This window comes from Podarcis cretensis (genome assembly GCF_951804945.1).
Source record: "Podarcis cretensis genome assembly, chromosome: 2".
NCBI lineage: Eukaryota > Metazoa > Chordata > Lepidosauria > Squamata > Lacertidae > Podarcis > Podarcis cretensis.
In genome coordinates this window covers 33,334,856-33,346,888 of record NC_137171.1, presented here as the reverse complement: position 1 = coordinate 33,346,888, position 12,033 = coordinate 33,334,856, and the positions used below count along the sequence as shown (strand labels likewise).

The window sequence follows — 12,033 nt, the reverse complement described above, 5'->3', positions numbered from 1 at the left end:
AGGCGCTTTGAAATAATCTTCCTTTAACCTGTGCAGCTGCGGCATTACCCTTGACTTTTCACATTCTATAAAAGGGGGCGTCCCTGTCTGTTATGGAATAAAAGATACACAGACATACAGCGGGGGGGGGGGGGGGGGGAGAAGTAGAGAAACATGCCAGCCTCTTGGGAGAGAATGTGTGTATGTGCTCAAGAAAGTGGTTCCAGAATTCACAGAATTCTCCTTTCGGAAATTGTCTTGTGCTTTCCGCTCGGAAGAGTGTGCTTATTTATTTATTTAAAAAACAAAACATGGAGGGAGAAATGGCTTTCAGAGCTGTGGAGACTGGCTGGCTGGTTATCTGCGGCTCAGGGCAGATATTTTGCCAGCTGACATCTTCCACGGAGGCAATATGAGGGAAATGTTTGGCCTCTCCTTCCAAATCCATCATCATCATCATCATCATCATCATCATTATGGATGGGGTAGAAGGATGATGCATTTTTTCACCACGGGGTACCATGACTGTGCACTTGGTGCTAAGTCAGGCCCTGGAGAACGATTGCCTGCCTTCATTCACCCATCTTGGGAGCTGCCATTTTGGTGAGAAAGTGACTTGGGCCTGTTAGCAGCATGTCACACCACGCCAGCCTTCCGCATCTGCTGAATATCAGTGAAACACATTCTCTTCGTCAAACACATTTGAGGGGTGGCAGTCGAGCCCGAGGCCACGTTGGTGCCGCTGCGACACACTGACTCTGCCTCCCTTCCTCTCCCAGGGCTGATGATTTCCGGCTTTGCTCAGAGTGGGGCCATCTTGGGCAAGCGGGAATACACCGACAGGGCCGTACGCGCTGCTTCCTTCCTCCGGCACCACATGTTCAGCGCCGTCACCGGGAAGCTGCTCAGAAGCTGCTACCGGGGCCAAGGAAACACGGTGGAGAAGAGGTATGCGTCCAGCGATGACAGGCAAGCCTGTAAAGAGGGGGCAGGAGGGGCCCAGGGCTCTTTGGGTAGGCGGCACGGGGGCAAAGGCACGTAGCTCAGCCCCCGTGCCGAAACCAGCATCGCCACAGGCAAGGCACTGGGATTGGTTCCACCACTGGGTCTCCTCAACCCCAGTGCTGAGCCTCTGTTTCTCCTGAGGGGAGAAAAGCTGTGAGATTCTGCGATCACGTTCTGCAACCGACAGAATTTCCAGGGCAAAATGGAGAGAGACTTCAGCGTTCCCTAGAGCTCATTGCTTTATTTCCCCTGGCCCTTCGCTGCTGCCCTTGCCTCTTTCCTCAACTTCTTCCTCCACCTTGGCCCAAGTAGTGGGTTCAACGTTCTTGTACTAGCGTGGGAAAACTGAATAATTTAGGCTCAGGATTACTTAAGGACTTCCATACCCTGTACAACCCAAGTCAGTCACCAAGATAATCAGGGGGAGCACTGTTTCTGGTTGCCTATGGGCCAGAGTTGTGCCTTCATGTTATGGGCCCAGTTCTGTGGAACTCCCTCCCACAAGAAGTTAGGCAGGCACCATCCCTACTGAGTTTTAGGCACCAGCTCAAAACCATTTTATTTCAGGAGGCCTTTGCACCCAGAAGGCTTCTCAGATGTTTTACGGGTCTCTTCTATTTTAGATTTTAAATTCTTGACGTTTAAATTTTTTGAGGTTTCATTCATGTTTTAAATTGTGTATATTTTGTTGTTGTAAGCCGCTTGAGACCTCCCTGGTGAAAAGCAGCCTGTAATTTTTTAAAAAATAAATGAAGGCTTCTGCAAAATAAATAAACAATAATTTCCCTCACCACCCCCCAAAATTATGCTACTTTCCTCATCTTAATAAATAAGCGGTGTTTAAAATCAAGTCTGCTGGCAACGCAAATATTGCGTGCAGAAATTTAGTTACTGTAGTTCTCGCAATGCTGAACATGAAATTGGGAGTTTTCACTCTGGAAGGACCTTTATCACATGAATCCAGACCTTTGGCTCTGACCTTAACGCTGCAGGTGCAATCACTTCGTTCCATTGAGCAAAGTGGCAAAATTCCCACCGCTATTAATTAATGGCTCTGGATTGCAACCGGAATGAGCAGGGGAGGACGTGATCTTCATAGCAATAAGCAGAGCTTCTGTCTTCACAGCCGCCTGTGCTTTGGCTCCTTTCCGAGTCACTGGGTGGCCTGTTAAAAAGTGTCTACATATGTTTACTAACAAATAGGCATTTAGTGCTAATGCTAAATATAAGAACTCAGTGTTTACGCAGTGACCTTGTTTGCACATAACACTAAGGCAATCCATGGCTTTATTCAAATGCTTGGGCTTCTGGATTGCGGATGAGCTAAGCCATGGTTTGGCCTTGGGCTGTCGTCTGAACCTGGGCTTGTGGTTTGCCTCACTCCACCCAAACTATGAGCTGTATCCAAGGTTTGCTTTTGTTTTACAGCTCCTAGTTTGTCTAGAAGAGGCAAACCATGAGCCTGGGGTTAGGCAATATGCTAAACCAAACCATAGCACAGCAGGCACAGGATTAAAGGTGCGTCCACATTTCTCTGAGCCATAGTTTGGCTTGGTGTTACGTGCCAACTGAGCCGTAAGTGCTTCAAAGCAGAGTTTCTCAACCTTGGGTCCCCAGCTGTTGTTGGGACTACAATTCCCATCATCCCTAGTGGCCAGGGAACACTGGGAGTTGTAGTCCAAGAACAGCTAGGGACCCAAGGTTGAGAAACTCTGCTTTAAAGCGCCCATATCCCATATCCCTTTGCAAAAACTTTGTAAAGCATGCTGAGTATTAATACCCTGATGTTACGGACGGTCGGCTGGTGCTGAAAGTGGCTTAAAAAGGAGCCCTGCTGCTTCAGACCAAAGGTCCATCTAGTCCAGTGTTTCCCAAACTTGGGTCACCAGCTATTTTTCTGGACTACATTTCCCATCATCCCTGGCCACTGGTTTTGCTAGCTAGGGATGATGGGAGTTGTAGTCCGAGAACAGTTGGCAACCAAAGTTTGGGAAACCTTGATCTAGTCCACCATCCTGTTTCCCACAGTGGCCCACCAGAGGCCTCTGCGAAGCGAGGGCAAAAGCTGTCTCCTGCTGTTGCTCCCTGGCAAATTGGTAGAGAGAGGCCTAAGGAAGCATGCTCCAGGCCAGCCAGCTGAGCCCATGTTTCAGCTGGGGACTTCCAGGCTCTGGATCATCACATGGCACCAGACCCCTTGTATCCAACAGGAGAAGCACAGACATGAATTCCACAAGGAGAAGCATGTTTGTGTGAAGATTAAGGACAGGTGCAAAGGAATGTAATGTAAGATATGTGCTTTAGAGAAATAATACATACAGTACAGTCATACCTCATGTTACGTTTGCTTCAGGTTGCGTGTTTTCAGGTTGTGTCCCGCGGCAACCCGGAAGTACCAGAAAGGGTTACTTCCGGGGTTCGCCGCTTGTGCATGCGCAGAAGCACAAAATGATGTCACGTGCATGCGCAGAAGCGGCGAATCGCGGCACGCGCAGAAGCGGGTTGCGTTCTTTTCAGGTTGTGAACGGGCCTCCAGAACGGATCCTGTTTGCAACCAGAGGTACCACTGTATATGGCAGTAGATAAAAGATTTGAATGGAAACAGCATGGAAGTAAGGCTGGACAGTCTTAAGGGAATATCGTGTTTAAATTGAATTGAATTTGTTAAATGGTTTGAAAACTAATTAAAAATTATGGAAAAAAGGAAAGATTTGGGCAGGTGCATGTACGCTAGCCGGCCCAGAACACAGGCATATGTGTCACAGCTTGAGCTTCCACCAAGGGAACCCCCTTCCCTGCCATCCCTGAGAAACAAAGCCAATCCCTGGAGGGGGCGGTTCCTGCAACCCCCCTTGGCATTCCTGGCACCGGCGCCTTCTGCCAGGTGGCAAACGGATCTCAAGCCTTTGGCAACAGAAGCTTCGGAAGGTCTCCCGCCTCCCGGTTCCAAGCAAAACCCTCATCCCTGACTTACTCTTTCCAGGAGCCTGCTCTCCTCTTGAGCAAACACAAACGAAGCTCGTGTCAATAGAGATTAAGACAGTCGGGGAAAGTATGTGCGAGAGTGTGTGATTTGCTTGGCTACTTAATGCTAATAGTGCCTTTCCGCTGCATGTCAAGCTGATCTTTGCTTAACTGGTTGGCAAATTGAGGTGGCAGGAGAAAGGCAATGGGGAGGGTGATCCTGTGTGCTGAAATGACATTTGCACCTACCTTTTTGAGTGTCGGGGCTCGTTCCAGCAGCAGAGTAATTTACTTTCCCCTGTCTGCACAGCCTCTTCAGTTGGGGTTGAAGTACGGTTCTTCCTCTTTGCCCGTGAGGCTGAGAAGAACAGTGGTAGAGCAGCTTCATTGAAAGCAGCAAGGTTCCTAGGTTCAATACCTCGTATGCCCAGGAGAGGCTGGGAAAGACTCCCAGCCTGAGAGCCCAGAAAGGTGCTGCCAGCCCGTGCAGGCAATACTGATGTCGGTGGACCCCACTTGTTCTAACTCGGTAGAAGGCTTCCTTCCTAGGTTTCTGTGTAACATATTGGGTGCTCATATGTCCTGAGTAAAGGAAACATAGAATCATAGAGTTTTAGAGTTGGAAGGGACCCCAGGGGTTGCCTAGTCTAGCCCCCTGCAGTACAGGAATCTCAGCTGAAGCACCAGCTTTATGGAGGACTCTATAATAATAATAATTTATTATTTATACCCCGCCCATCTGGTTGGGTTTCCCTGGCCACTCTGGGCAGCTTCCAACAGACTATTAAAATACAATAACCTATTAAACATTAAAAACTTCCCTTCAGATGTCTTCTAAAAGTCTGGTAGTTGTTGTTCTCTTTGACATCTGGTGGGAGGGCATTCCACAGGGCGGGTGCCACTACCAAGATGGCCCTCTGCCTGGTTCCCTGTAACTTGGCTTCTTGCAGTGAGGGAACCGCCAGAAGGCCCTCGGCACTAGACTTCAGTGGCCGGGCAGAATGATGGGAGTGGAGGCGCTCCTTCAGGTATACTGGACCGAGGCTGTTTAGGGCTTTAAAGGTCAGCACCAACACTTTGAATTATGCTCAGAAACGTACTGGCAGCCTACCTCTGAAAGGGCTTTGCTACCCCACTGTTTCTGACTGGGAAGGCAGAAGCCTCTACGCAAAGGATGGGGGACTCGTGACCCTCTGTATGTTGTTGGACTACGATTCCCGTCACCCCTCGCCACTGGCCAGGGCAGTCCAATAGATTCCCCTCCAGTGTTCTTTAACTGGCTATGCTGTCTTTCTCAAACATTGCAGGCGAAACAAAAGAAAGAGCATTAAAAACCAACCATGTATTTTTAAAGTATTATTAGCCATGCTGGCTGTGGGGTGGGGATGGCAGGTCTTAGCTAAGATAATACATTGGGATAGCGTGAGAGTGGATGCCCTCCACCTGCCGTGCCCATTATGTTAGTTAAAGAACAAACTTATTTTAAGACGACGCGGCTCCATTGCATTCTTGTGGCCCTGTGCAGCTCCATCCATGGCTTCCTGGAGGACTACGTCTTTGTCATCCAAGCGCTCTTTGACCTTTACGAGGCCTCGCTGGACCCGAACTGGTTGGAGTGGGCTGTGCAGCTGCAGCACAAGCAGGACGAGCTCTTCTGGGATCCAAAGGGTTTTGCCTATTTCTCCACGGAGGCTGGCGACCCTTCCTTGCTCCTGCGCATGAAGGATGGTACGTGTTTCCCCTCAGAGACGAGACCGTCAGGCATGCAAACCCCCCCCCCCCCGAGTGGATGAGCAAGAGCCTTAATCAAATATCCGGGTTTTTCCTTTAAAAAATATTTTATTAATGTATGGATCGCTTTCTGACAAACATACCATAAAACAGCTGACGCTCTCACTTATGGAAATAGGTTCAACAGCAATACAGTGGTTCCTCGGGTTACATACGCTTCAGGTTACAGACTCCGCTAACCCAGAAATAGTGCTTCAGGTTTAGAACTTTGCTTCAGGATGAGAACAGAAATCGTGCTCCGGCTGCACAGCGGCAGCAGGAGGCCCCATTAGCTAAAGTGGTGCTTCAGGTTAAGAACAGTTTCAGGTTAAGAACAGACCTCCAGAACGAACTAAGTTCTTAACCCGAGGTACCACTGTACAGTGGAAAAGGCCATTTCATCCAGCTAGGTATAACTTTAAAAGAGTTTGAGTTTCATATGGAAATTCTGACAGGTCCTTTCCTGGTGTTGCCAGTGCCTATGCTTGAAAACAAATAAGCAAACTGTAAAACGAGTCTCTGTGCTTGGTATAAGCCCACATCCATCTCCTGAGGCTAACGTGAAGCCTTGCCTAAGGGAAATGTCTCCTCAATCCACAACCCCACCTCTTGCCCCACTTTCCAGCCTTCAAAGATACAAGCGCTGGAGTTTCAAGCCTGGTACGTGGGTTGGTGCAGAGATGTGCATCAGCCGAGCATCTCTCTGCCTGCGGTAGACACACACTCTGAGAAGGCACCACAGGCCTGGTGGTTCAGCCCGCTTGCCTTGTGCATTTATCACACTGCGGCCTCTCTATGTCACTTTAGCATGCTCACAACCTACAGGCTGTCGGTGTTCAGCGCTGAGTGGGGCAACCTGATTTGCAGCATATATGTACACGGTGGGTGAGGTTCAGAGGCTGGCTGTTGGCTTAGCTTCTCTGACATCGCAGATTGGGAGGGCAGCCTGGGAGCGATTGCCCAACAGCTAAGAGGGACATGGGAGACAGGACCACTTGCCTGTTAAGGTCAGAAAGCAACCGCTTTAAAGTTAGGCCAGGATGTAATAACCCTGTCTTGTGCCTGTTTGCTTGGCAATAAGTCACACTTAATTCAGAGGTATTTACTTCTAAGTACCTGCGTAAAATGGGACGCGGGTGGCGCTGTGGGTTAAACCACAGAGCCTAGGACTTGCCGACCAGAAGATCGGCGGTTCGAATCCCTGCTGTGGTGTAGTGGTTAAGAGCGGTAGACGCGTAATCTGGGGAACCGGGTTCACGTCTCCGCTCCTCCACATGCAGCTGCTGGGTGACCTTGGGCTAGTCACACTTCTCTGAAGTCTCTCAGCCTCACTCACCTCACAGAGTGTTTGTTGTGGGGGAGGAAGGGAAAGGAGAATGTTAGCCGCTTTGAGACTCCTTCGGGTAGTGATAAAGCGGGATATCAAATCCAAACTCTTCTTCTTCTTCTGCCACGGGGTGAGCGCCCGTTGCTCAGTCCCTGCTCCTGCCAACCTAGCAGTTCGAAAGCACGTCAAAGTGCAAGTAGATAAATAGGTACCAGTCCGGCGGGAAGGTAAATGGCATTTCCATGTGCTGCTCTGGTTTGCCAGAAGAGGCTTAGTCACGCTGACCACATGACTCAGAAGCTGTACACTGGCTCCCTCGGCCAATAAAGCGAGATAAGCGCCGCAGCCCCAGAGTCGGTCATGACTGGACCTAATGGTCAGGGGTCCCTTTACCTTTACCTTACCTGTGCAAAGGGTCACAGATTTCATATTGTCCCAGAGCTTCTGAAATGCCACTTAGCAGGGTTGCAAATCAGCTCTGGGGTTTCAGAGCCTCAAGTTCAAACGCCCTTGGCCACGGACAAGCTGGTGACCCCTGCTCCTTTATGGCCTGTGAATTTGCAAGCAGAAAGCTCATGCGCTCTGGGTGACTTGACTACTGTTTCTCCTGCCCCACACTTTCAGATCAAGACGGCGCAGAGCCCTGCCCCAACTCTATTGCTGTTACTAACCTTCTGCGGGCAGCCAGCTACACCGGCCACAAGGAATGGGTGAAGAAAGCGGGGCAGATCCTGGCTGCCTTCTCGGAGAGGCTGCTGAAAATCCCTGTGGTCCTCCCGGAGATGGCCCGATCCGCTGCAGCCTTCCACCGGACCCTGAAGCAGGTAACTTTTTGGGCTCCTCCTTAATGTTAAGGGGTGGGGGGATCCTCTGGCATTCCCCAGCCTCTACTCCACAGGAAGATAGCCAGAGGAGATTGCCAGCATCCTTGCTCCCCCTTCCAAAGTGGCTAAAGTCAGGGTGGAAAGGGGAGACCATTCTCCCTACCCGCCCGGTTCCCACCATTTAACACCCCCGGCCATTTCTCCCTCCTTTGGCCTGAGCCAGCAGGGATGTTCCCATATTTTTTTAGTTCATAGGATCAAGAGAGTTGGACCCAACTAGTCCAGCCCCCTGCAATGCGGGAATATGCAGCTATTCATACAGAGATTGAACCTGCAACCTTAGCATTATCAGCACCACGCCGTAACCAACTGAGCTATCCAGTCTTTTGCCCTTCAAGAGAAGAACTTCAATACAGTCATACCTCATGTTACGTCTGCTTCATGTTACGTTCTTTCAGGTTACGTCCCGCGGCGACCCGGAAGTACCAGAAAAGGTTACTTCTGTGTTTCGCTGCTCGCGCATGCGCACAAAAATGACATCACGCACATGCGCAGAAGCGGCGAATCGCAACCCGCGCGTATGCACATGCACCGCTGTGGGTTGCACTCTTTTCATGTTGCAAAAGGGCCTCTGGAACGGATCCCATTTGCAACCAGAGGTACCACTGTATATATATTCTGGGCTGGATCAGCCAGCCCAGTTTGTATACCGTCTTTCTATATCACTGCACACAAGGCAGTTTACAAGCTGAAGAAACTACCAAATGTACAACAAAGATCGCATACCTTAGAACAATCTGATCCAATAATATAAACGTAACCTTAAAATAAAGTGTGTACGGGGGGAAGGGTGGAGCGGGAGGGTCCCTTGGCCTTTGTTTTGGCTTTTCTCCTACTGGGAGTTGGTTGGATCCCTCCTGAGTCTTTTATCGGTTGAAAGGTTTGAGGCATTCAGCCCAGAAATACAACAGGCCCCTTGCGCATGCACACTGAGAGAGTCACCTGCGATGGGCCCTGGGAGACCCATGGCAACATGTTTCACTACTGCTTGTGAGCAGAGTATAGTTCATCGTTTTCTGCAGAGGTGTTTTCCCACCTGTTTTGTTTTCTTTGCTCTTTAAAGAAGTATTTGGAGCACATCCTTAATTCTGCTTTATTCTCTGGGCAGGTTGTTATCTGTGGTGACCCAGCAGGAGAAGACACCAGAGAGCTGCTGCACTGCTATTATTCCACGTACACTCCAAACAGGGTAAGACCCACCAGCGGACAGCTGGTTCCTCCCTCTTTTGTGCTTCTTCTGGGTCTTCTGGCCCAGGTGTTTTCACTTTCAGGATGTCGGTGACCGGGATGAAAGTGACCTTCACAAAGTCAAGGCCAGTAAAGGGGAGGTCCCAGAAGGAGCAGGTCCTTAGAGCAACAAAGAGCCACAAGATTCTTCACTAGGTCAGGTCTGATGGGCAAACTGATGGATGGTTAGAGAGAGGCAAAGCAGGGTCAGCGGCCGTACATATGTTGCTGGACCGCAGCCTCAATCAACCCCAGCAAGCATGACCAATGGCCAGGGATTATGGGAGTTGTTGTTATGGAGGGCCTGAGGTTTCCTGCACCTGAAGTTGAATAAATATATTAGAAGATGGGTAGGCAAACTAAGGCCTGGGGGCCGGATCTGGCCCAATCACCTTCTAAATCTGGCCCATGGACAGTCCAGGAATCAGCGTGTTTTTACAAGAGTAAAATGTGTGCTTTTATTTAAAATGCATCTCTGGGTTATTTGCGGGGCATAGGAATTCATCCCCCCCAAAAAAAAAATAGTCGGGCCCCCCCACAAGGTCTGAGGGACAGTGGACCAGCCCCCTGCTGAAGAAAATTGCTGACCCCTGTATTAGAAGATTCGGGATTTGGGGGGGGGGGGCAGAATAACACTCTGGTGCAGAGAACTCATCCACTTAATGCCACTCGTGGAAATTTTACATCATTGGAGGGGCACCAAGAAAAGTACAGTATGTAGGTGGCATGATAGGGTCTCGTACTTAGCCTTGGTGGAAGTCACACAAGACACGTTTGATGTAGACCTTTTATTTCATACATCAGTTCAAAACCAGAGGGGCCCAGGCTTTCTGGTTTTCAAATGTATTTTTGGAGAGGTTATTTGGCTTGATGCAATCAAGGTGAACAGTATGTTGAGGGGTGATATTTGAAATCCGTACAGCGATGTCCATTTCTTTGTACAAGATCAGTCAGTACCCTAGTATTATCTCTTCAAATGTGTGGCAAACGTAGCTATTATGGCTGTCTAGCCTACAACCTGTGTTTGTATGTCTGTGTTGGATTCTTTTGTTACCAGTAAAAAATTAATGTTTGTAAAAAGGGGGGCGGGAATCGGGGGAGGGGGCAGGCTGGATACAGGCTGGCTGACCATAGGGATCAAGATGGCAGGGTGTATGACTGATGCCAACAACCCAAGGAAGTGCTGTGTTTGGTTGACAGAAATGGCAGGGGATGTTGTCGCTGGCTTGCCCACAAGAGCTCCAGTCCCCTAGTTTGAAGACTATAAGAAGAATGAGCACTCAAGACAATGTGATTTATTTCTTAGCCAACGTGCTAGCCTGCAGACCCATGTATGAGATGTAAAGCCCCACCCCAGAGTGGCTCTCTTCAGAGCTATCAACCAGGCACCTATTTGGTCTGCTTACCAAAGCAGCCTGCTTAGAGTAACTGCCTTTAATTCCTTGCACCCCCAGACAACCCTTGTGAAACTGCCCAGTGTTAGAAACTGAGAAATGAAAGCTCGGAGCTCAATGGCACCTTAAACCTAGGTTATGGGCACAGCAACGGAATGTCTAGGCATGCTTTATAATAACAAGAATACAAAGCTGAAAATGAATGAACTGCAGCTAAAATATTATGTTCGTTTTTCACATGGTCTGCTCCTTCCCCTGCCCACCCCACTAATATTCTTAAGAGGGTCTCTTCTCTAGTCTTCAGAGAGTAGCTGGAAGTGGGGAGGCAGGAAAAGGTCCTCCTTTCCTTCTACACTGCAGTTTTAATTTGATATCTTAGATGCAGTACTGTACCCAGAGCTCAGAAACTGCTCACGCTAATGAAATTCCCTGTCACAAAATGCGCCTAGAACAATGGGAGTTTCGAACATTGAAGCTGCCATCAACTTAATAAGGAGGGTCAGATTCTGTGACCAGTAGATGTTGCAGAAACGAAGGCAAAGGGTTGCACTGTTAGTTACGGATTTTAGATGTTTCTCCCTCCGGGATTGGGTTTCTGGAGGTCACTGAAAAACACAGAGACTCCTGGAAGTGGGGACTGCAGAAGCTCTGTCTCCACCACATAGCTGTTTTGCCGCGTCCTGCTGTGCTCTACAAGCTGTGCCTCTTGGCAGAATCCTTTAAGGACTGTGTGAAAACTGGCAAACGCTGAAACGTCTGCAAAGGCAGCGAACATTTCTGAAGCTGAATTTGTGCACTCCATGAAGCTATTTGTTAGGCAATCGAGGGAGAGACACACACAAGTCAAAATTTGCCTGCCTTCGGATTGGGGTGTAGCACTCTGCTTGATCTGTAGGCTCCAAGCAAAGCTGCTTGCCTTGACTACCGTGGGATGAAATCCTTGCAGTATGAAGAAGGCCTTGGGTTGTTTATGTCTCTTTGCTTCTCTCTGTTCTTCTTCTCCTTGATCTCCTTGCCCTCTTGCCTTTGTTGGATAAATTCTACCTCCCAGACACTCCCTTCCAGCTCGCTTCCCCTTCTTTCTCCAAGGTAAAGGCTGCGGTGTCTCATACTGCAGGGGCTGCTTTCACCTAACAGTGGCAACATCAGCAGCTTTGTCTTTTGGCCCCTGCCTGGGAGGCAGGTTGTTCCGACGCCTGCCACATATGCTTTAGCATGGGGTTCTCAGCACTTCCTCTCTGGGGGGCTAAGCACACATTGCTGTGGCCTGCGTCTCGCCCAGCTGTCATCCTTGGATTGCCCACGCATCTGGAGTCATAAAGCTGACACAGATTCCATGCAGAAAAATGTCCTCTTTTCCTTAGCAAAATGGACGGTTTGGATGACAACAGGCAGGCTGTTGACTGCAGAGTTTACCGTATTTTTCGCACCATAGGGCGCACTGGACCATAGGGTGCACCCAGTTTTTTTGGGGGAAAATAAA

The 12,033-nt window shown here is 49.3% G+C and overlaps 1 protein-coding gene across 5 annotated transcripts in view; it reads left to right on the top strand.

Annotated features, from left to right (window-relative positions):
- SPATA20 (spermatogenesis associated 20) overlaps window positions 1-12,033 on the top strand; it is a 56,201-nt gene that overhangs the window by 25,102 nt on the left and 19,066 nt on the right. For all 5 annotated transcript variants that reach the window (XM_079967381.1, XM_079967385.1, XM_079967384.1 and 2 more), the window contains exons 12-15: window positions 759-927; window positions 5,474-5,676; window positions 7,670-7,869; window positions 9,038-9,118. In XM_079967381.1, the coding sequence (XP_079823507.1) occupies window positions 759-927; window positions 5,474-5,676; window positions 7,670-7,869; window positions 9,038-9,118 (653 nt within the window). The remainder of the gene's footprint in view (window positions 1-758; window positions 928-5,473; window positions 5,677-7,669; window positions 7,870-9,037; window positions 9,119-12,033) is intronic.